Here is a 25,123-nt window from a genome sequence, read left to right as displayed (position 1 = left end):
GAGGTGGTCTCCACAAGTGACCAGTGGGAGATGATTGCTTTTTAGTGACCTCCGGCCAAGCTCCACCCTCTCCGGAACCACCATCGCCAACATCACAGGGACTGTCTCCCTTCATAATTTCAGGAGGTTGAGTTGGTACATTTGACGTGCGTCACTTCTATCTGTTCGTTTTACCTCATAATCGAGATCTCCCACTCATCGTGTGACCTCCAAAGGGCCCTTGCCACTTGGTGAGTAATCTGGAGCTCGAATTTGAAGCACTTTGTCTCTGGGTGCAAATTCTCATAGCCGAGCTCCCGTCATATAGCCGGCTTTGGCATTCTTGAGCTTGGAGCAAATTCTCCTGTGTTAGTTGACCCAAAGTGTGGAGTTTTGCTCTAAGATTAAGAACGTACTGAATTTCATTTTTACTATTTGAAGGTCCCTCCTCCCTTGCTTCCCGGAAAACCCTGTGGAGGCTTGCGGTACCTTTCAAACTGCAAATAATAGGGGTTGGAGCCACTTATCCCAATTCTTAGCATCCTCATGCACAAACTTACAAATCATATTATTCAAGGTTTTATTAAATCGTTCCACCAACCCATCTGTTTATGGTTGGTAAACACAGGTGTGAATTGATTTAATACCCAATAATTCATATAGATCGCGTAGTGTACGTGACATGAAAGTAGTGCCTTGATCAGTGAGAATTTCTTTCAGAATCCCCACTCGGGAGATAATTCTGAAGAGTGCCTCCACAATACTGCATGCTGAAATGTTGCACAAAGGCCTGCTTCCGGGTATCGCGTTGCATAATCCACCAGAACTAACACAAAGTGATGTTTGTGTGCCGCCCTTTCTAATGGCCCAATGAGGTCCATGCCAGTTCTCTCGAAGGGGACCTCGATCAATGGCAGAGGGCACAATGGCGCTCTTGGGTGGCCAAGCCAAGACTCCACCCCCCCCCCCCCATGGTATCCTGACGTGGAGCTGTTGTACACGGGCCTGGCTCCGCCTCCCCAGCCAGTGAGTCACATGCCACACCCTGATACGCTTTGTCGCAGTACCCTTCCACAGACATTCCCCTCAATAAAGTAGTAAATGCCAGCCAATTGTTCCCAAAATTAGTGGATGTGTGAGGCAGGAATTAACCGCAGCCTCGACTCTATGATTCTGCCCCCGGAATTGAATTGTGACTGTCACTATAGGGTAACTTTGAATATCCCCAATATCATTATTGCTCAGGGCTGCGGCTGACCCACTGCATGATGGCTTTCTTCAAGACCTCATACACCAGGAAGTTCACTGCAGGCAGGTGTTGGGCCGCAAGCTGGGCTTCCCCGGACAACAGCGGCAGGAGGTGGGCCTCCCACTTTGACTTCGGCCATTTCCAGAAATCCGCCGTCTGCTCAAACAGTTCGAGGAATGCCTCTGGTTCATCCTGTGGGCCCAGTTTCATAAGGGTGACCAGAGGCATGGAGATTGCTGGGTCCGGGGTCGCGGTTGGGCCTTCCCTCTGGTATAGCAAGCTACGGAACACCTGCCGGTCCTCCGCTTGAGCTGGAGAATCGCCTGGAAACATTGATCTTGCCCTCGACTTTCAAGCTCAAGCAGGGCCTAGTGTAATGTCTGATGCATGCTGGTGAGGGATTGGATTACTTCGGCCAATGGCAAGGACTGCATGATGGTGTAATGGCTTCCTCAGATTTCCCCGGGTTTCGGCACCACCGTGGCAGGTCTAGGCATTAATGGGAATGAGGAAGTGGGGTTTAGGTAACATTTAAACTTTTTATTCAACAAAATAAGCACTCAATGGAATCATATTCACACTCTAACATGGGCACTGCTGTGTAGCTCCCTCTCCCTGGGCTCTGGCGTGGGCTCCTCTTATCGCTCTTCCTGAATTACTGCAACAAGAAACAGCTGTTAGATCTAATTGTCACCCAGGGATGAATCCTTACTGCTTCCTCTCTCCCTGGACGGACACTCAACCACGCCCCTGCCACAGTATGTTTTTGGCTTAGTGCTGTTCAATAAGCTAGTGTGTGTGTTTGAGGATTTATGTCTTTGTGTGTAAGTACTCCTCCTATAGTCTGTCATTAACATCTAAAAGGATTATTGGAGCTGTATCAGCTGTTCACTTCGAATACTGTCAAATGTCAAACTCAACATGTCATTTGTCAACATAAATTTAAAAAACGAAGAACAGCCATCATGTGCTGTCTTGTCTTCCTCTGTCAGTTTAAGACGCTGTTTACTTTTGTCATACGGGTTTGGAATAACGTAAGTGTGAGTCAACAGGGGGAAAAAAAGTAAACTTAATTTTATCCATCAGAATTTGAATGGATTGTGAAGGATGGACTATGATATTACTGGTTAATATTATATTTTGCCACCCACATTGCCTTGATTACATCAGCAGAACAGAAAAGTTGTTTCAGAGGTGGAGCAATTACAATAACATGCACTGATGTAGTGCTCACAATAACAGCAGGAATGTGTATTAAGAAAGTAAATAGAGTAAATTTTGATTTCATGTTAACTTTAAACAGTGTGTCTTCATGTGCTAATAGAACCCTTCTGTGAACGCTGTGAACTCTGAACCTGAGTTGTGAGAAAGCCTGCGTGTAATCTGATGTCTTTTGGAAATGAGCATGTCCAAATGGGAGAGTGAGTGAATGAGTGTGTGTGTGTGTGTGTGTGTGTGTGTGTGAGAGAGAGAGAGAGAGAGAGAGAGAGAGAGAGAGAGAGAGAGAGAAAAGAAAGAAAGAAAGAAAGAAAGAAAGAAAGAAAGAAAGAAATGTTTTTAAATGTCTTACTCTGTCATTCCTGTGATGATGAATGCGTGCCGGCCGCAGCGCTCACACAATTACAGGGCAGTTTAACTATACAGCACCTTCACACAGATGCTGAGAGCATTTATCCTATTCAGAGTAGCTGTCAATCACACACACACACAAACAAACACACACACACACACACACAAACAAACACACACACTTAAATATCTAAATGAGAAAATAATGTAGACTTTTGTTTTATATGAAGCTATTTATATAATGGCTAGTTCTGGTCACAGAAGCTGACTGGTCCATACAGCATTCCAGTCGTACCTTTACCCTTTAAGCTTGCCGGCAGGCCCACAAGAAAAAAAATTGTAATTGTCAAAATATGAATAATTACAGTCTTGACCAACACAAAATAAGTATCATTTGAAAGCTTAGAAGCTTTACTTTCCAATGCATCTAAGCATTATAACCAAAACCTGAACAAGTGCTTTGAAATTTGCAGACAAATCAGAAGTGTTCCATTTTGATAATTTATAAAAAGAATTGCACTGTACATATTATTGTAATCAGTAACAACATAAAACTGATCAAATAGCCATGTGTCATATATTGTTGGAAAGCTCTCGAAGAGTAGAATATAACCAGTGTTTGTTTTACTCACAGACAAAAATATAGCAAGTAATAGCTAAGTATATGTCTTTGACAATTATGTTGGTGTTGCTAATGTGCCGTGTTTTTGCTTATAACTTCATGAAAAATAAACAGAACATAAAACAGCACATACCATTTACTAAGAGGAGATGATTATCTTTCAAACAAGTCCACACACAAGATAATGAGATGCATAGATCATTAGATAATCCACATGAAGCACAATGTTACAAATGACCACCAGGAGATGGCGCCAAATACATGACACAGACTCAGTGATGACTCAAATGACACAGAATGAAACTCATTCTGTGAAATCTCGTTACTAAAATCATGTCTGCATGCTATGCAAACCTTTAGTCATTGTTGTGTTTGCATGTGTAATTAGTTCTTATGTACAATTATTATGAATTATTTGTTTGGAGACATTTTTGGACACTGGGATAAATTATTTTTGTAATGCTATAACTTTTGATTGCTTTGTCGTATCCACACAATTTATTTCTCAGATATATTTAACATGACTGGAAGCAAAACAAAAACAGTTTTTCAGAGCCACGTTTTTTATACCTAGAGATATATAATGTCAAATCAGAGAAATAAGAAAAAAAGTACATTTTTGGCAATTTAAAAATAAATAAATAAAGAAAATAAAAATTCAACAGTTTCTCAGGCTGAGAGTCTCAGAATTTATCATAATCTATATCATTAAAAAAATTGAAAAGTTGTCTTTACTATGATATCAAACACTTGACCCTCCTTGGTTTTGTTTTTGTAGTCGAGTTATAAGCCTTTAATTTTGAGTATGCCATTGAAACAGGAAATCTTCAAAAACACCTTCAGAGCTTAAAGGGTCAAATACACAATATAATTATGACATAAAACACTACCTAAATATATAGTTTAGATATAGTTAATATAGTTTATATATTTATATAGTTTTTATATAACCTTTATTTAGAATATATCACCTAACACAAGACATGAAATTGCTTAATAAAGTTAATGTTTTAATTCAAATTCAATAAAATTAAATGCTGTATGAAGTAGCAATTTTTTACATTTGATATAAAATGTCATTTTAAATAATGTTTTAATTAAATTTCAATATTTTTAAAATACATTTTAGATACCTGACAAAGGCTGCATTATGGACACGTTACATTTTTATACTGTTTGCATTAGTGTTGTCATGGTACCAAAATTTCAGTAGTCAGTAGCAATACCAGTGAAATTTCACGGTTCTCGATACCAATTTCGAAACCACAGCAAAAATATGCTAATATTATAGTGTTCTATTGAACACACCAGTTTAGTTATTTTTAATTATTTAATAATAATTTTAATAATTTTAGTTTATTAATTGTTATTTTCCAGGACATTTTTTAAATTTTCATTTAATTTCATCATGAAAATGGTGTCTAATCAATAAATTCTTAAAACTTTTAAAAGTGAAAATAGAACTTTTCAACATGTCATTGCATTGTTTTTTTTTTTGTTTTTTTTTTTGTTTGTTTTTTTGTTTTTTTGCCAAACTTTTATTCAACAGCTGTTTTGCTTGTGATATTTTGATTAATTATTATTATTATTATTAATATTAATAATATTATTATTATTACAGTGAATATTACATTTTACTATACAGTTTGTAATATATTTTTATTCAGTTTCAGGCATCTAGATTTTATTTTGAATCGTGCTTTTATTATGACGTGTGTTTTTTGCCGGAAGCTTCTTTTTTTACGGATAAACAGTTCGGACATGGTCCAGTGTGATCATTGAAGACTTTTAAGTCACATCTTAAATCTCATCTCTTTGTACTGTCTTTTGAGTCTGACAAATGAAATGTAGGACACAGTTTTGAAGTGTTTGTACTTTAGATTACTGGTGTTTGTGTATGTGGTCATTTTGAAATGTTATGTTTTAAATTGTATTACGTGAATCATTTTGGTCAACTCTGTTGTTTTAAATGCAATATAAATAAAGCTGAGCTGAGATTAAAGTGCAAATGCTGTGATTTTAATTATTTAAATATGTATTTTACATGAGCTGCGTGGTTCACAGTGGATTAGTGCTCTGCTCTGTCATCTCATACAACATGAATGATTCTCGATGTCTGTGGACTTTCCATTGTATGAGCAGTCAGTTTTATATATTCATTTAAAGTACGCTGCTCATCCACACTAAAATTGCAGCCTTTAGTGGTTTAATAAATCACACTAGGACATGTCATGATTTTAATTTGATTAATTGTCCATTTCAGTGTACAAGGAGTAACAGAGCACACATTCAAAATAAGCCTGTGAGCATTTTCGTGGTCATCTCTCTCTCAATGGGGCGTGTGGTAAGTTGTGGGTGGATCGCGGAGAGTAGCATGAGCCTCCACATGCTGTGAGTCTCCGCGGTGTCATGCACAACGAGTCAGGTGATAAGATGCACGGATTGACGGTCTCAGAAGCGGAGGCAGCTGAGACTTGTCCTCCGCCACCCGGATTGAGGTGAGTAACCGCACCACCACGAGGACCTACTAAGTAGTGGGAATTGGGCATTCCAAAATATTCCCCCCAAAAATTGGGTAAAATAGCATTTAATTAAAACTGCCACAGTCACCTTGAGCTTGCTAACTGGGGGTCTAAATATAATTATTATTTACTATTTATTTAATTATAAATTTTAAGGCATAATTTACAGTCATGTTTTTTAATTAAACCAGACTAATATGACTCTAAGACATTACTATATCACAGCTTCTTTTTCTGTTAAAGCATGATTTTCTGTAAAGCTGCTTTGAAATGAAAAGCGCTATACAAATAAAAATGACGACTTAATATCCAATATAAAATTCTTTGCATTTTTTAAACAATACTTTATTTATAAATAAATGCCCAACTGGAGTTTTTGTCACATTTTAGTGGTTAACTCCATGGTTAATGCCATTAAACAGTGTTAGAATGCAGTTTTGCTGAAGGGTTCTTGCAGTTTGTTGGCTTTTAGTAAATGAGTGTGTATAGCAGTGAGGTAGAGACATACCGCAGTGTATGTGTGCGTCAAAGTCACAAATTTGAAACATGTGCGCCAACAGATGGTATGGGCTGATTCTTCTCACCCGACCTTCAAATATCTCACTGCATTCTCAATGAAGAGCAAACCTTGATAGCCTCACAGACACCTTCACATGTCTCTCTCTCTCTCTCTCACACACCTTCATGAGTCTAATTGAAGGTCACGTTGGGCCCAGATGCATTTATTGGCTGAACAAACAGCCAACTGTGAATGAGCTTATGCTCTTTTACCCCTCTTTTACCCCTTCTCTTTCTCCTCTGAGCTTCTTTCAAGCTTTTTTTCTCTCTCACACAGCACCTTTTCAAGCAAAACAAAGGCATTGTAAACATGAAAATGGCAGCAGCAGTGGAATGGCTTTAAGTCTTCTTGAAATGTCAGATTTCAGTGACAGCTCTCGTCGGTGGTCCCCGACACACACACACACACACACACTGAAAAAGACTTGGGCAGTAATGGATGTATTTGGAGCTGTGTGCAAAGGTTAATGAGAGAGAATGTGTGAACGTGAGTTTGCTGCGATTGAGCACCTCACACGTGGGATCGATGTGGCCGTGATGGCGCATACATGCCCTGCGGTTCACCGTGCCAGTGTGTCAAGTTTCATGCCCTGTTATTTCCAACAAAAGTGCAAATGTGTCTTTGTGTCAGCTCTGTGAGGTCTGTCCAGAGAAGCATTTGCATTTGTTGAGCTGCGGCTTTGGAGCGCAAAACACCTGCATGTCCAGCAGTTTCGTTGCTTTGCTCCATATTTAGCTCTCACATCAGATAAAACCACAATCACACCAAACCTGCAATATTCACATCCACCTACTCGTACTGTAAACTGTAATGCAGTTCTGCAAATCACGGGCTCTGGAAGACAGTTGTTTATTAAAACATCTTAAACCAGGGAAAAATACTAAATAAATGAAACTAATTATTATTCTTATCTGGAAAAGTTGTGCATGCTATTTTAAGGGCCATACAATATTTATGTACAAACATACATCTGATAAACATCTTAAAATAAGCAACATCAGATTAGCCAAATCATAAACATTGTGAAATATTCTGCCAATGTTCATGACATAAAAAATCTGGCAGGAAATGTTTTAGTGACGTATAGTAGATACAGAAAAAACTAAAGATAATTTTATCCAAATGAAGAAAGAAATATGTCACAAAATATCTGCTGGGTGTCCTCGTAACATCCAACAGAAAACATTTTAGCAATGTATTGTAAATAAGAAAACATTCTTAAAATAAAAAAAATAAAAAATACATCTTAAAAATGCTTAAAATTGACAAACATACACACACGTTTAATTTTATATCGTTTTTAAATAAAATGTAGTATAAAATAGTTTCAATTAAAAAAATGATATACAATTTTGTAAAATAATTGTAATTAAAATTAAATATCTTATATAAATTTTATAGAAAATGTAGTATAAAATAACTATTTAATTTAAATTCAATTTTTTTAATAAATTGTATATACATTTTATAAAAAAATGTTGTATAAATAATGTTTTTAATCAAATTCTATAATTTTTAAAATACATTTGGTATAAATTTGATAGAAAATGTAGTATAAAATATATCTTTTTAAATAAATTCAATATTTTACCAATGCCTGTTGTATAAATGTTTTGCAAAATGTAGTCTAAAATAATATTTTAATTAAAATTCTACATTTTAAAATAAATTGTATATAAATTTTATAAAATATATTGTAAAAATGTTTTAATTAAAACATTATATAAAATGTAAAATAGGTTTAATTAGAATTAAATATTTGTTTAAACCAATCTTACATAAATGTGATATAAAATGTAGTATAAAATACCTGTTTAAGTTAAAAAAATATTTTTTAATCAATTGCATATACATTTTATAATAAAATGTTGTATAAACAACATTTTGAATAAAATTCTATATTTTTTAAAATACATTTTTTTTATAGATTTTATGCAAAATGTAATCTAAAATAATGTACTGATTAAAATTAAATATTTTAAAATACATTTTATATAGATTTTATATAAAATATAGTATAAAATAGTTTTAATTAAGAATATATAAAATGTTATAAAATAGTTTCAATTAAAATTAAATATTTGTTTAAACCAATATTATATAAATATGATATAAAATGTAGTATAAAATACCTGTTTAAGTAAAATACATTTTTTTAAATAAATTGCATATGCATTTTATAATAAAATGGTGTATAAACAACATTTTAAATAAAATTCTATACGTTTAAAAATACATTTTGTATAAATGATATTCAAAATGTAAAATAATGTTCTAATTAAAATTCAATATTGTAAAATACATTGTATATAGATTTTATATAAAATGTAGTATAAAATATTTTTAATTAAAATTAAATATTTGTTAAGACCAATCTTATATAAATTTTTATATAAAATGTAGTATAAAATATCTGTTTGTCAAATTCAGTTTTTAAATAAATTGTATATAAATGTTATAATAAAATGTTGTATACATTTATACAAAATGTAATCTAAATAATTTTCTAATTAAAATTAAATATAAAAAAAATACATTTTATATAATTTTATATAAAATATAGAATAAAATAGTTTTAATTAAAGGTACAGTATGTAAGATTCAGAAATCCTTGTTATTAGTGACACCTGTGGCCGTTCAGTGAACTGCAGCCTGTTGCTCGCGCTCGTGCACACATTCCATAGGGACATATGTGAGCGAACATCGGCCAAAACAATGACGTAATGTACAAAGAGACTGAACGTGATTCACAGACATCATGCTGACAGATGAGGTAGCATAATTAAAATTACACAGTTATGATTGTTTTACTACAAACTTTGAGACTGTATTTGTGGATATAGGTCTGACTATGCGAGACTGTAGTTTGAAGTAATCACTTTTCTTTGCATGATACATTGACTGCATTTATACGATAGCCTATGTCAGCGTTAGCTAGCTAGCCAGCTTTATCAATAGCTGTTAGCTAAATTTGGTGGATGATGACAGTAGCTGTTTATAAAAGAGACTGTACATTATAAATACGTTGACATAATTCAGTATTGATGTGATCACAACTGTCATTTTGATATATCGATGCGCTATTGTTTTATAATAATAGAGTGTATATATTTTCTGTATAACCAAGTTATGTTACACTAATGAATGGAGCTTTTTGCATTATCTTGAACATTGTCTAGCATTCATTTCATGCATTATTGTAGTTTACCTGGCTGAATAATTACAGATGAACATTGACATTAACCTGACTAGAAGATCATTGAAATTATTTGAAAGTTACGAAGCAAGGTAGCTTGCAATTCGTCAGCATTAGCAGGCAAGATCAAGTTATCTAAAATGACACAGATCAATCCTTATGGCACTATAATTCACATGTTTTGCAGTTATGTAAGTTTACCTGTCCAATACGAAGAGCGGCAATTCAGGGTCAGTTTTAATCCCCAAAACCGAACGAAGGTCCCTCCAGGAATCAAATGTCCTTCCGATGTTCACTCTAGTTTTCGCTCGACCACGATCACGTTCCCACTTAGCCAGACGGGATTCAGTAGATAAATGTTTTTTTGTTTTTTGGCTTACTTGGAGTTTGTGTAGGAGTCGGTGTTGTGCTGGGAGCCGGACATTTGCTGGATTCCATCTCTAAGATAACGTTACCTAGTGTTGCAGTTTGTTGTCACTGTTGAATAGCGGAAGAGAAGCACTGAGGCTCTCGGGAGCGTGCATAAACGTCACATCCTTTGGATTTTCCCGGCAAAAGCGACCCGCTCCATTCACATGAAAATCAGTCTACAGGCTTTAATAGGTAACCTAGGAAGTCCGGGAAGGGCTCATTTTTGAGTTGCGTTACAAGCCGTTCACACATTGGCAAAAAAAAAGGCAAATATTACATGAAAATTGTTACGTACTGCAGCTTTAAATAACGTTTTAAATAAAATTCTATATTTTAAAAAAACATTTTGTAAATATTTTATACGAAATGTTGTCTAAATAATATTCTAATTAAAATTCATTATTATATAATAAATTGCATATAGATTATAGATTGTATATAGATTATAAACAATATAACATCCAACAGAGAATGTTTTAGCAGCATATTGTAGATAAGAAATCACACACACACAAAAAATGCAATTCCTATTTCTCTGCACTCTTAAAATAAAAAATTACTTCATCCATATGAAACAAAAACAACAACAAAAAGGGGGGTGATGATGTGTAGAATTTTGTGAACCATCTGTGCTCTGTAGAATACTGTGTGCACTAATTCCATCTGGGTCTAATCATAAGAATATAATTAATTTATGCACAGACATGCACCAGCTAACCACTCGGCGTTCCAGGGAAAATGTTGCATTTATAAAGCTCTTTTAGTATATTAGAATCCAGTGAACTCTAGAAAGCGCAGATGATGTAAAGATGGACTAGCGTACACCTCATCTCGCACTTAGCACTTGACCCTTGACCCCTCTGTATCAGGTTAACAGCTGAGCGAGAGAAAATATGCTGTACTCTGAGGACTGTGTTCAGTTTATAATCCTTTCTTCCTTTCCTCCATTTCCCACAGCAAGGTGTATCACGTTTCATGGAGTGTTGCCCTTTCAACCAGTTTTAGGGTAATCCTTCTCTTCAGGCCAAAGACGCTTTAGCAACGGGAACACGGAGCGTATTTGCACGCTTATTAGCAAAACATTCTCTTCTGTCGAAGAGGCTTTGGGCCGATACGGGCCACAGGTGGAATTATTGAGGACAAACTCAGAGCGAACGGTCGTGTCCGTGTAATGACTATGATTGTAAATTCCACAAGAACACTGTTGTGTAACGCTGCCCTCCGATTATTATTTTATCAGGGGAAAGAGAAACCCTGCACGCAGAGATGTATATCACACGCAACGCTCGCCATTTGCCAGGAGTTCATTACTTCCTGTCGTGTTCTGAATGAAGCAGTCATGGAGTGAGTGACACACGATATCAGCCACAGTCACTGAGTCTCTGAGCTGTCAGCAGAAGGATTTATTTGGACCAGTACCATGTTTTTTGATGTAATCCAATTTTTTTTGACCATCTACCATATGGTAATACCATGTTTTTGACCATCTACTATGGTAATACCATGTTTTTTGATGTGCTTCCATAGTTTTACCATGTTTTAGCCATGTACCATGTTTTGATGTGATACTGTGGTAATACCATGGTATTCTTTGAAGTACTTTGGCATATCCATTTAATACGATTGTGTTTTTGACCATGTCCCATGGTAATACCATGTTTTGGCCATGTGCCATGGTAATACCATGCTTTTTGGATGTGGTTCCTTAGTTTTACCATGTTTTGCTCATGTACCATGGTAATAGTATGTTTTTGCCCATGTACCATGGTTATACCATATTTTAGCCATCTTATTATTTTACCATGTTTTGGCCATGTACTATGGTAATACCATGTTTATTTGATGTGCTTCCGTAGTTTTACCATGTTTTGGTCATGAACCATGGTAATACCATGTTTTTTGGATGTGGTTCCATAGTTTTACCATGTTTTTGGCCATGTACCATGAGAATAGTATGTTTTTGCCCATGTACCATGAGAATAGTATGTTTTTGCCCATGTACCATGGTTAAACCATATTTTAGCCATCTACCATAGTAATACCATGTTTATTTGATGTGCTTACATAGTTTTACCATGTTTTGGTCATATAACATGGTAATACCATGTTTTTTGGATGTGGTTCCATAGTTTTACCATGTTTTTGGCCTTGTACCATGGTAATACCATGTTTTTTGGATGTAGTTCCTTAGGTTTACCATATTTTAGCCATCTACCATGGTAATACCATGTTTATTTGATGTGCTTACACAGTTTTACCATGTTTTGGTCACATACCATGTTAATACCATGTTTTTTGGATGTGGTTCCATAGTTTTATCATGTTTTTGGCCTTGTACCATGGTAATACTGTGTTTTTTGGATGTAGTTCCTTAGGTTTACCATATTTTGGCCATCTACCATGATAATACCATGTTTATTTGATGTGCTTACACAGTTTTACCATGTTTTTGGCCATGTGCCATGGTAATAGTATGTTTTTGCCCATTTACCATGGTTATACCATATATTAGCCATCTACCGTGGTAATATTGTGTTTTTGTCCATGTACCATGATAATACAATGTTTTTGGCCATCTACCATGGTAAAACCATGTTCATTTGATGTGCTTACTTTTTTACCATGTTTTGGTCATGTACCATGTTAATAACTTGTTTTTGGCCATGTGCCATAGTAATACCATGTTTTTTGGATGTGGTTCCATAGATTTACCATGTTTTTGGCCATGTGCCATGGTAATATCATGTTTTTGGATGTGGTTCTTTAGTTTTACCATGTTTTGGCCATGTATTGGCCAATATTATGTTTTGTTTGCCTATGTACCATGGTTATACCAGATTTTTGTCACCTACCATGTTAATAGTATGTTTTGTCCATGTACCATGGTAATACCATGTTTTTGGCCATGTGCCATGATAATACCATGTATTTTGGATGTTGTTCCATAGTTGTACCATGTTTTTGGCCATGTACTATGGTAATACCATTTTATTGTGACCTGTACCATGGAAATACCATGGTTTTTGATCTGATACTATGATAATACCATGTTTTTTTTTAAGTACCTTAGCGTACCCCTTAAATACGTGTTTTTGATTATGTCCCAAAGGATACCATGTTTTTTGTCAATTTACCATGTTTATACAATTGGATGGCCATGCACCATGGTAACACAATGTTTTTGGATTTGCTACCATGGTAAAACCATGGTATTCTTTAAAATAACTTGGAGTATCCTGTAAATACTACAGTCCGGTGTTTTGGCCATGTGCCATGGAAATACCATGTTTTTTTTTGGTGGTTCCATAGTTTGACTTTTTTTTTTTTTTCATTTACCATGGCAGTACTGTGTTTTTGCCATGTAACATGATAATACCATGTTTTTTAGCCATGTGGTAATACCATATTTTTGGCAAAGTTCCAGGGTAAGACCATTTTTTGGCCATATAGCATGGAAATACCATTTTATGGCCATTCACAATGGTAATACCATGTTTTTTAAGTAACTTGCAATACTCTGTAAATACTATGGTATGAATGTGGCAGTCATTCAAAACCTTTATATTTCCTTTCAAAAAAGGACTGTCACAGTGCACATTTGATAGCAGTACAATGATTTTTTTTGGACTTGTACCAATGTATTTTTGGTACTGTCAGGGTACTTGTTTATCACCAGGGGATGAAATTCCCACCCACTAATTTGGTAATTTGCCAGCCACTGTGGCAGGTAACCCATAAGAAGTCTCGGAGTAAAATATGACAAGAAATGTCATTAGACATACAGACTCACGTTTGAAGAAACACAACTGATTCTATTTTGAAGAACAGACGACAGAAAAGCCTTTAATGTGCATCTGATAATGTGCTCTATTGAACAAGCGTTTCTCGCTGAACAATCACGGGTAAATAAATGTCACTTTCTTTTCTGTCAGTCATCTGGAAACAGTTTGCAAGAATAGTGTCATATAAAAAATATATAACCTATAAATGAAAAATCAAAGTGGCTGGTACTACTATTACTCTTTTGTAAGGGTAAAGTCCCATGGTATTTCCATCTGATACCATCACTGTACCATGGCAATGCCACCGTAGGTGAGGAACAATACAACTGAAGTTTGATGGAAGGGTTTGAAATGTTTGAGATGTGGGAAGAGAGGAAGGAACATGACAGAAGTTAGAAACAATACTGATAGCTGAGAGAGAGCGAGACAGTATTGAGACTGTAATGAGTTCTGTCTCTCTTATCTGCGCTCTTGTGTTTCCTTATCGCAGTAGCGCCTCTGTGTGTGCCATCGACAGGCCAGCGTAATGCCGCGAGACAGACGCCAGCCTGTCGTGCATTCCATCACTATGGCGAGCCCACCTTCACGACTGCCTCAGAGCACGCGGGGATTTGGTTACCGTACATAAAGAGACTCGTTCCTGTAGAGCCGGCGAGAGCTGCCAGAGTGTTTGTCTGGCTGAAGTCTCAGCTGGCCTCCTTCCCACCGATGACAGAGAACACAGATGAGTCGAGAGAGCATGTGTACTGTCAGATACCGTGGTAATATCACTGCAGGATTGAGTATTAGTGCTGGCCAAACCTTTACACAAGTTTGAGGAGAAAAAAAACGTAATTATTGAGCTGTTTCATAACTCTGCAACCTTCTTTTGGCAAAATTCTAAGGCAGCATCACATGTATCCTTCAATCCCACAATCTGTGCTTTTTTATTGTATTTATTGTAAGTGATAATATGTGACGTCAAGAAAGCTGGAATGTGTCAATGTTTCTGTTTAATCTCAGTGCTGACGCAACTCAAACTTTATTAGACTTACACACAGAACTGACCCTCAGTGTCAGTTATTCTAAGAGGTGTTTAATCTAATGTCCTCAGATCAGATAATCTAATAAACTAAATAATGTACCAATGAAAACAAAATGAAGAGCAACATTCTCTTCTGTGGATGTTGTAAATCTGTCAGTGATGTTTTTATTTTGAGATGTTGCATGTTCTGCAGGAAACAGGAAATACTCCAGGATGTTATTTACTGTGTATGTGTGTGTGTGCAGCACTGCAGGCACGGCATGTGTGTGAATAAGGAGATGGACGTGAAGCCAGTAAACGGTGAATGGGGCCCCTGGGGGCCGTACAGTGTGTGTTCCAGAACGTGTGGAGGAGGAACCCGCAGCACAACTAGAGACTGCAATAAACCTGAGTGAGAACACACACACGATCAGCTAGTTTTCTAAATAAGGACATACCATAGACTTCTATTGTTTTATATGAAACTGTAACAGTGTACAATTGTATTGGTTAACACTAGTTAATGCAATAGTTAACATGAACTAACAGAATTTATTGTATTATTTTCTTTAACTTCAAAGAATACCATTGTTTTAAAATATGGTACTCTGGTAATACTATAAACTTGGTAATAACAAAGTTTTTGGACTTGTTTTATTGTTATAGCATGATTCCTTTAGCCTTGTATCATAGTAATACCATGTTTTTAGGCTTGTACTATGGTAAAACCATGTTTTTGGCCTTGTAACATGGAAATACCATGTAGTTTGCCTTGTACAATGGTAAAACCATGTTTTTGGCCTTTTATCACCATTTTTCTGGCCTTGTACCCTGGTAATACCTGGTAATACCATGTTTTTGGCTATGTATAACCATGTTTTTGGTATTGAACCATGGAACTACCATGTTTTGGCTGTGCATAACCATATATATGGTCTTGTACCATGGTTAAACCATGTTTTTGGCCTTGTACCATGGAAATACCATGTTTTTGGCTGTGTATAACCATATTTATGGTCTTGTACCATGGTAATACCTGGTAATACCATGCTTTTGACCTTGTATCACCATATTTTTAGCTTTGCACCATGGTATCACCATGTTTTTTGCCTTGTAACATGGAAATACCATGTTGTTTGCTTTGTACTATGGTAATACCATGTTTTGGGCCTTTTATCACCATTTTTTTGGCCTTGTACCTTGGTAATACTTGGTAATACCATGTTTTTGGCTATGTATAACCATGTTTTTGGTATTGAACCATGGTAATACCACACTTCTGACCTTGTATCACCATATTTTTAGCTTTGTGCAATGGTATCACAGTGTTTTTGGCCTTGTAACACGGAACTACCATGTTTTGGCTGTGCATAACCATATATATGGTCTAGTACCATAGTTAAACCATGTTTTTGGCCTTGTATCATAGTAATGCCATGTTTTTGTCCTTTTATCACCATGTTTCTGGCCTTGTACCATGGTAATACCTTGTAATACCATGTGTTTGGCCTTGTATCACCATGTTTTTGGCATTGTACCATGGAAATACCATGTTTTTGGCTGTGTATAACCATATTTATGGTCTTGTACCATGGTAATACCTGGTAATACCATGTTTTTGGCTATGTATAGCTATGTTTTGGTCTTGAGCCATAGTAATACCATGCTTTTGACCTTGTATCACCATGTTTTTTGCCTTGTACAATGGTAAAACCATGTTTTGGCTGTGTATAACCATATATATGGTCTTGTACCATGGTTAAACCATGTTTTTGGCCTTGTAACATGGAAATACCATGTTTTTTGCTTTGTACTATGGTAATACCATGTTTTTGGGCTTGTATCATAGTAATGCCATGTTTCAGGCCTTCTACCATGGTAATACCATGTTTTTGCAATGTATCACCATGTTTTTGGCCTTATAACATGGTAATACAATTTTTTTTTCTTTTTTTTTTTTTTTTTTTTGCAATGTATCACCATTTTTTTGTCTTTGTATCTCCATGTTTTGTCCTTGTACCATGGTAATACCATGTGTTTGGGCTTGTATAATAGTAATACCATGTTTCTGGCCTTGTATCACAATATGTTTGGCCTTGAACTATGGTAACACCATGTTTGTGGCATTGCACCATGGTAATAACATATTTTTGGCCTTGTTTCACCATATTTTTGGGCTTGTACCATGGTTAAACCATGTTTTAGCCTTGTATCACCATGCTTTTGGCCTTGTACAATAGTAGTACCATGTTTTTGGCTAGGTATCACTATATATTTTGCCTTGTACCATGAAAATACCATGTTTTTGGCTATTTATAACCATGTTTTTGGACCTTATATCACAGTAATACCATGTTGTTGGCAATGTACCATAGTAAACATGGGCTAACAATTAACAACCCTTTTAATGCATTTATTTATCTTGCTTAATACAAATATATTTATACAATTATACAATGCAATTATTTCTTATTAACACAAATATTTGTATACATTATTTTTTATTAACATACTAATATTTTTTACATTAAATATTGAGTTAACATTAATGCAATATGAACTAATGGTTAACAATTGCAATTTAATAAATTAATATTAACCAAGATTAATAAATGCTGTCAAAAAATTTAATTGTTAGTTCCTGAAACCTAAAGCATTTATTAGTATTAATGAATAAAACCTTATTGTAAAGTGATCTGATCTCAGCATGGCGGCCTCCATGAGGAGGTACCACCCTTATGTAGAATAAAACAGTGACTGTACATTGTTTTAAAAATATTAATAAAAAATGTTATTAATTACTGTAGGGTAAAACTTATTGAATCCAATTATGAAATGTATTTTTAAATAATTCCAAGGGGAATCAGGACCAACAAAATACTTTAATAATGGAAAATCAAATGAAGCACATCTGACACACTAGAAGATCTTTAGGAATTTTTATCTTTCACCTGTTTGTTCTTCTCAGGCCGAGGAACGGTGGGCGGTTTTGTGTCGGCCGCAGAATGAAGTTCCGCTCGTGTAACACGGAGGCGTGTCCACGTGGCCAGAGGGATTTCCGAGAGGAGCAGTGCGCGCAGTTCGACGGCAAACACTTCAACATCAACGGCCTGCCGCCCTCCGTCCGCTGGATGCCAAAGTACAGTGGCAGTGAGTGTTTGTGGTATATGACCTCTGACCTCTGGTCTGGGTTTTAGAAAGTGTGGATTTCTGACTGTGCCAAAGAAGAATAAACCAGTTTTATAGTAATTATTTCATACAACCAGACAGACACACACACACAGAGAGAGATGATAGAAGTGATGTAGATGCCTCTTAGCCGTGTTTACAATAGAAAACAGTAAAACAGTTAAAGTACTGAACACAGCAGTCATGTGATTCTAATGAACTGCAATCATGGTTTCCATTCACAGTTCTAATGAAGGATCGTTGTAAGTTGTTTTGTCGTGTTGCGGGGACGATGGCGTACTATCAGCTGAGAGATCGGGTCACAGACGGAACCCCATGTGGACCGGACACATATGACATCTGTGTACAAGGCCTCTGCCGGGTATGTAATAACATCAGATGGTAATACCATGGTACTGAACGATTACCATATTTATATACCATACTGTGTAGTACTCGTAAAAAAACGTAGTGAAATCATGGTACAGAACTAAAAATCATGTTATTACCATGGTCTATGTCCAAAATTGTGGTAAAATCATGGTATAAGACCAAAATTCATGCTTTTACCATGGTCCATTTCAAAAACATGGTAAAATCATAGTATGGCTCCAAAATCGTATTACCATGGTTCACGTCCAAAAATGTGGTAAAATCATGGTACAGACCCAAAAACCATCTAATTACCATGGTCCATGTCCAAAAACATGGTAAAATCATGGTTCAAGACCAAAAATCATGTTATGGACCATGTCGACAAATGTGAAAAAAATCATAGTACGGATCCAAAAATCTTGTTATTACTATTACCTATGTCCAAAATCGCGGTAAAATCATGGTACAAGACCAAAACTAATGCTATTACCATGGACCATGTCCAAAAATGCAATAAAATCATGGTACCGATCCAATAATCATGTTATTACCATGGTCCATGTCCAAAAATATGGTAAAATCATAGTATGAATCCAAAAATCGTATTACTATGGTCCATGTCCAAAATCGTGGTAAAATCAGGGTACAAGACCAAAAATCATGCTATTACCATGGTTAATCTCCAAAAACATGGTAAAATCATAGTATGGATCCAAAAATCATGCTATTACCATGCTTCATGACCAAAAACATGGTGAAATCATAGTACGAATCCAAAAATCTTGTTATTACCATGGTCCATGTCCAAAATCGTAGTAAAATCATGGTACAAGACCACAAATCATACTATTACCATGGTCCATCTCCAAAAACGTGGTAAAATCATGGTACAAGACCAAAAATCATGCTATTACCATGCTCCATGACCAAAAACATGGTAAAATCATAGTACGGATCCAAAAATCTTATTACTATGGTCCATGTCCAAAATCGGGGTAAAATCATGGTACAAGACCAAAACTAATGCTATTACCATGGACCATGTCCAAAAATGCGGTAAAATCATGGTACTTGTCCAATAATCATGTAATTACCATGGTCCATGTCCAAAAACATGGTCAAATCATAGTACGGATCCAAAAATCATATTACTATGGTCCATGTCCAAAATCGTAGTAAAATCATGGTACAAGACCACAAACCATGCTATTACCATGGTCCATCTCCAAAAACGTGGTAAAATCATGGTACAGATCCAAAAATCTTGCTATTACCGTGCTCCATGACCAAAAACATGGTCAAATCATAGTACGGATCCAAAAATCTTTTTATTCCAATGGTCCATGTCCAAAATCGTGGTAAAATCAGGGTACAAGACCACAAATCATGCTATTACCATGATTCATCTCCAAAAATGTGGTAAAATCATAGTACCAATTCAAAAGTAATGTTATTACCATGATTCATCTCCAAAAATATGGTAAAATCATAGTATGAATCCAAAAATCTTATTACTATGGTCCATGTCCAAAATCGTGGTAAAATCAGGGTACAAGACCACAAACCATGCTATTACCATGGTTAATCTCCAAAAACGTGGTAAAATCATAGTATGGATCCAAAAATCATGCTATTACCATGCTTCATGACCAAAAACATGGTGAAATCATAGTACGAATCCAAAAATCTTGTTATTACCATGGTCCATGTCCAAAATCGTAGTAAAATCATGGTACAAGACCACAAATCATACTATTACCATGGTCCATCTCCAAAAACATGGTAAAATCATGGTACAAGACCAAAAATCATGCTATTACCATGCTCCATGACCAAAAACATGGTAAAATCATAGTACGGATCCAAAAATCTTATTACTATGGTCCATGTCCAAAATCGGGGTAAAATCATGGTACAAGACCAAAACTAATGCTATTACCATGGACCATGTCCAAAAATGCGGTAAAATCATGGTACTTGTCCAATAATCATGTAATTACCATGGTCCATGTCCAAAAACATGGTCAAATCATAGTACGGATCCAAAAATCGTATTACTATGGTCCATGTCCAAAATCGTAGTAAAATCATGGTACAAGACCACAAACCATGCTATTACCATGGTCCATCTCCAAAAACGTGGTAAAATCATGGTACGGATCCAAAACTCTTGCTATTACCATGCTCCATGACCAAAAACATGGTCAAATCATAGTACGGATCCAAAAATCTTTTTATTCCAATGGTCCATGTCCAAAATCGTGGTAAAATCAGGGTACAAGACCACAAATCATGCTATTACCATGATTCATCTCCAAAAATGTGGTAAAATCATAGTATGAATCCAAAAATCTTGCTATTACCATGATTCATCTCCAAAAACATGGTGAAATCATAGTACGGATCCAAAAATCTTGTTATTACTATGATTCATCTCCAAAAACATGGTGAAATCATAGTACGAATCCAAAAATCATGCTATTACCATGATTCATCTCCAAAAATGTGGTAAAATCATAGTATGGATCCAAAAATCATGCTATTACCATGCTTCATGACCAAAAACATGGTGAAATCATAGTACGAATCCAAAAATCTTGTTATTACCATGGTCCATGTCCAAAATCGTAGTAAAATCATGGTACAAGACCACAAATCATACTATTACCATGGTCCATCTCCAAAAATGTGGTAAAATCATGGTACAAGACCAAAAATCATGCTATTACCATGCTCCATGACCAAAAACATGGTAAAATCATAGTACGGATCCAAAAATCTTATTACTATGGTCCATGTCCAAAATCGGGGTAAAATCATGGTACAAGACCAAAACTAATGCTATTACCATGGACCATGTCCAAAACCGCAGTAAAATCATGGTACTGATCCAATAATCATGTTATTACCATGGTCCATGTCCAAAAACATGGTCAAATTATAGTACGGATCCAAAAATCGTATTACTATGGTCCATGTCCAAAATCATAGTAAAATCATGGTACAAGACCACAAACCATGCTATTACCATGGTCCATCTCCAAAAACGTGGTAAAATCATGGTACGGATCCAAAACTCTTGCTATTACCATGCTCCATGACCAAAAACATGGTCAAATCATAGTACGGATCCAAAAATCTTTTTATTCCAATGGTCCATGTCCAAAATCGTGGTAAAATCAGGGTACAAGACCACAAATCATGCTATTACCATGATTCATCTCCAAAAATGTGGTAAAATCATAGTACCAATTCAAAAGTAATGTTATTACCATGGTACGTAGCCAAAAATCATACTAATACCATGGTTCTTGTCCAAAAACATGGTAAAATAATAATTCCGATCCAAAAGTCATGTTATTACCATGGTCCATGTCCAAAAATGTGGTAAAATCATGGTAGATGTTCAAAAACTTTTATTGTAAGTGATGCCAATTATTTACATGATTTTATTCTGATGTATTGATCATGTTCAAGTGATCACACATATACTATATATCTGAGTGTGTTTGTTTGTGTGTTTGTGTGTTACCTTAGCAAGCGGGTTGTGATCATGTGTTGAACTCAAAGGCCAGGAATGATAAATGTGGAGTTTGCGGTGGAGATAATTCCTCATGTAAAACTCTCACAGGAACATTCAACAATGCACAATACGGTGAGATTTACTTTAGTGTCTCTTCAATGTCAAAAACTAAGGACAACAAATGTCTCTTATTGCACTTTTATTCAGGGGAGTTACATTCAACAGTCTGGAGGCCATCAGAATAACTCAAGACTTCAGTATGACAGTTTTATTTTTCAGATGTTGCTCTTTCATTGTTCAGGACACTTTAGGTTCAGGTCTAGTTAATCTGAAGTCCTAATTACTTGTGGACAAGCCGACCAAAATGAGACTGGTTGTGCTGACCCCTGTGACATGTGTTGCCCAAAGGTCAACCTCAATTTCTCAGAGTTTTTGTTTGTGTAGCTGAACAAACTCTCTGACTGCTGTTAATCAAACATGGTTAAAATTACATTTTTCACTGTGTTCTCATCACTGTCTCGTGTTTTAGGTTATAATGTTGTGGTTCGTATACCTGCTGGTGCCACAAACATTGACATTAAGCAGGTCAGCTACTCAGGATCTCCGGGGGATGATAACTACCTTGGTAAGTTCAGAAGAACGGTTAATGTTTGTGTTTACTGCACAGACACAATCAAACCAGATTATCAGGGTGTTACCATGGTACAGTGATGGTATCAGAAATATCATGCTTCTTTAATATATATATATATATAATTGTGCTGAATGGTTACCACATTCACATATCATGGTTTTTACATGGTGCAAGGTACTTTATAGAATACCATGATATAATCATGGTACCATATCCAAATAGCATGGTATTACCATGTTACATGTCTAAAAAACAAATATGGTATTACTATAATACATGTCCAAAAATATGGTATTACCATGTAAATACCACTAATTGTGGTATTACAATGTTATATGTCCAAATAACATAGTATTACCATTGAACATGTGCAAAAAAATTATTACCTTGTAAATGTCTAATAACCTTGGTATTACCATGTTATATGTCCAAATAACATGGTATTACCATAGTACAAATCCCAAAAATAAGGTTTTAACATGGTACAAGTACAAATAACATGAATTTTCAATGGTACATGTCCAAACAATATGGTACTACCATGTTATATGTCCAAAAAACATGGCATTACCATAGTACATGTCCAAAAAATATGGTATTACCATATAAATATCCAATAACTGTGGTAATCCCATGTTATATGTCCAAATACCATGGTATGACCATGGTAAATGTCCAAATAATGTGGTATTTCCATGGTAAATATCCCCCCAAAAATCTGATATTACCATGGTATATGTCTAAAAATATTGTATTACCATGTAAATGTCCAATAACCAGGGTATTACCATGGTATAAGTCCAAATAACATGGTACATGTCCAAAAAATATATGGTATTACCATAGTACAGTACATGTCCAAATAACCTGATATTTCCATGGTACATGTCTAAAAATATTGTATTACCATGTAAATGTCCAATAACCGCGGTATTACCATGGTACTAGTCCAGAAAATAAAGTATTACCATAGTAAATATCCAAAGCTATGTAATTACAATGGCACATGTCCGAAAAACATGGTATTACCATGGTACAATTCCAAATAACATGGTATTACTGTGGAACGTGTCCAAAAATATGGTATTACCATGTAAATATCCATTGTACCATGGTAAATATCCAAAAACTGTTATTACCATAGTACATGTCCAAAAAACATGGACAAAAAACATTGTAATATCTTAGTACTTCGCTATACTTTTTGTTTGTGTTGTTTACACATAAATTAGTAGAACCCCATAAAATGAGAGTTGACTGATCTTGATCATCTTTGAAACAATAAAACACTGCAATAAAAGGCAAACGTTCGTCCAGAGGAGCAATGTGTCCTCAGAGTGTCAGTCAGACATGTTTCACAGGATGATCAGCATAAACAACACGCAGAGAGAGAGAGAGAGAGAGAGAGAGAGAGAGAGAGAGAGAGAGACTAATGTCAATTAGAAGAGTGAGAGTGAACGAGTGTGTGCCGTTTGTGTAGCTGTTAACACTGTTGAGGGGAAAGTGAGCCGCAAGTCAACAGGCCAAACAAACACAAATACAATTGAACATAAGTTCTCTCATACCTTGTATAAAGTGTTAGCCTTACAGCTTACTTTCTCGACTCTTAAATACCGGGGTTTGTAGTATGTTGATTTACTAAAAATTGCCAGAAGTGGGACCTTCCTTACTGTCATTATTTCCATATGTGTAATCAGAACCATTTCAAAATGATTACTCAGCTTGATCAACCCTTCAATTCAACCAACCAATTAAGATATCTTTCTTTCCCCAGCTCTGTCTGACAGTCATTCCAACTTCCTCCTGAATGGAAACTTTGTGGTGTCCATGTTTAAGAGAGAGGTGACGTTTAAGGGAACAGAAATCGAGTACAGTGGATCGAATACAACAGTGGAGCGGATCAACTGCACAGAACGCATCGAGGAGGAGCTCGTACTGCAGGCGAGAGAAACAACAATAAACGCAGAGATTCTGAGGCTGCATTCACGAAACATTCTTAAGAATAAAGTACTTCTTATTACAAATATTTTGTATTCCTGAGAAGACTTTTTATAGGAATGTTCTTATCGTTTTTCAGCGTTTTTTGGTAGATACCTTCTTACAAACTTCCTATCATTTATCTTAAGAATTTTTAGTGAATCCGGCCTCTGGAATCACTAACTTGTCCTTATCGCATGGGACTCATGCGTGTTATTACCACTTTAAGAGCAGATCACATGCATTGTGAAAGAAATAAAGTACTGAATATTCAAGCATTCACGCAATTCCAAACTTAAGTAACTACTACAAATTATTATACAAATCTACAAAAGCGCAACAGTATAACAGAAAAGGAGTGGACAACAGTGTTTCACAAGATGCGGTGCATTGTAAACTACACATTGCAAAATGTTGAAAGTGTCAAAATAAAAGCTCCATGTGAAGTGTCAAAATAAAAGCTTCAGGTGAAAGTGTCAAAATAAAAGCTTCAGGAGAAAGTGTCAAAATAAAAACTCCATATAAAGTCTCAAAATAAAAGCTTCAGGTGAAAG

At 35.7% G+C, this 25,123-nt stretch overlaps 1 protein-coding gene across 1 annotated transcript in view; it reads left to right on the top strand.

Annotated features, from left to right (window-relative positions):
- LOC127436241 (A disintegrin and metalloproteinase with thrombospondin motifs 20-like) overlaps positions 1 to 25,123 on the top strand; it is a 159,955-nt gene that overhangs the window by 61,367 nt on the left and 73,465 nt on the right. The window contains exons 12-17 of the mRNA XM_051690281.1: positions 15,159 to 15,304; positions 17,861 to 18,042; positions 18,306 to 18,442; positions 21,973 to 22,090; positions 22,488 to 22,583; positions 24,367 to 24,533. Coding sequence (XP_051546241.1) covers positions 15,159 to 15,304; positions 17,861 to 18,042; positions 18,306 to 18,442; positions 21,973 to 22,090; positions 22,488 to 22,583; positions 24,367 to 24,533 — 846 coding nt within the window. The remainder of the gene's footprint in view (positions 1 to 15,158; positions 15,305 to 17,860; positions 18,043 to 18,305; positions 18,443 to 21,972; positions 22,091 to 22,487; positions 22,584 to 24,366; positions 24,534 to 25,123) is intronic.

This window comes from Myxocyprinus asiaticus, chromosome 46, assembly GCF_019703515.2.
Source record: "Myxocyprinus asiaticus isolate MX2 ecotype Aquarium Trade chromosome 46, UBuf_Myxa_2, whole genome shotgun sequence".
NCBI classification, from domain to species: domain Eukaryota; kingdom Metazoa; phylum Chordata; class Actinopteri; order Cypriniformes; family Catostomidae; genus Myxocyprinus; species Myxocyprinus asiaticus.
Note: the sequence above shows the minus strand (reverse complement) of the source record. Positions and strands in the feature narration are given on the sequence as shown.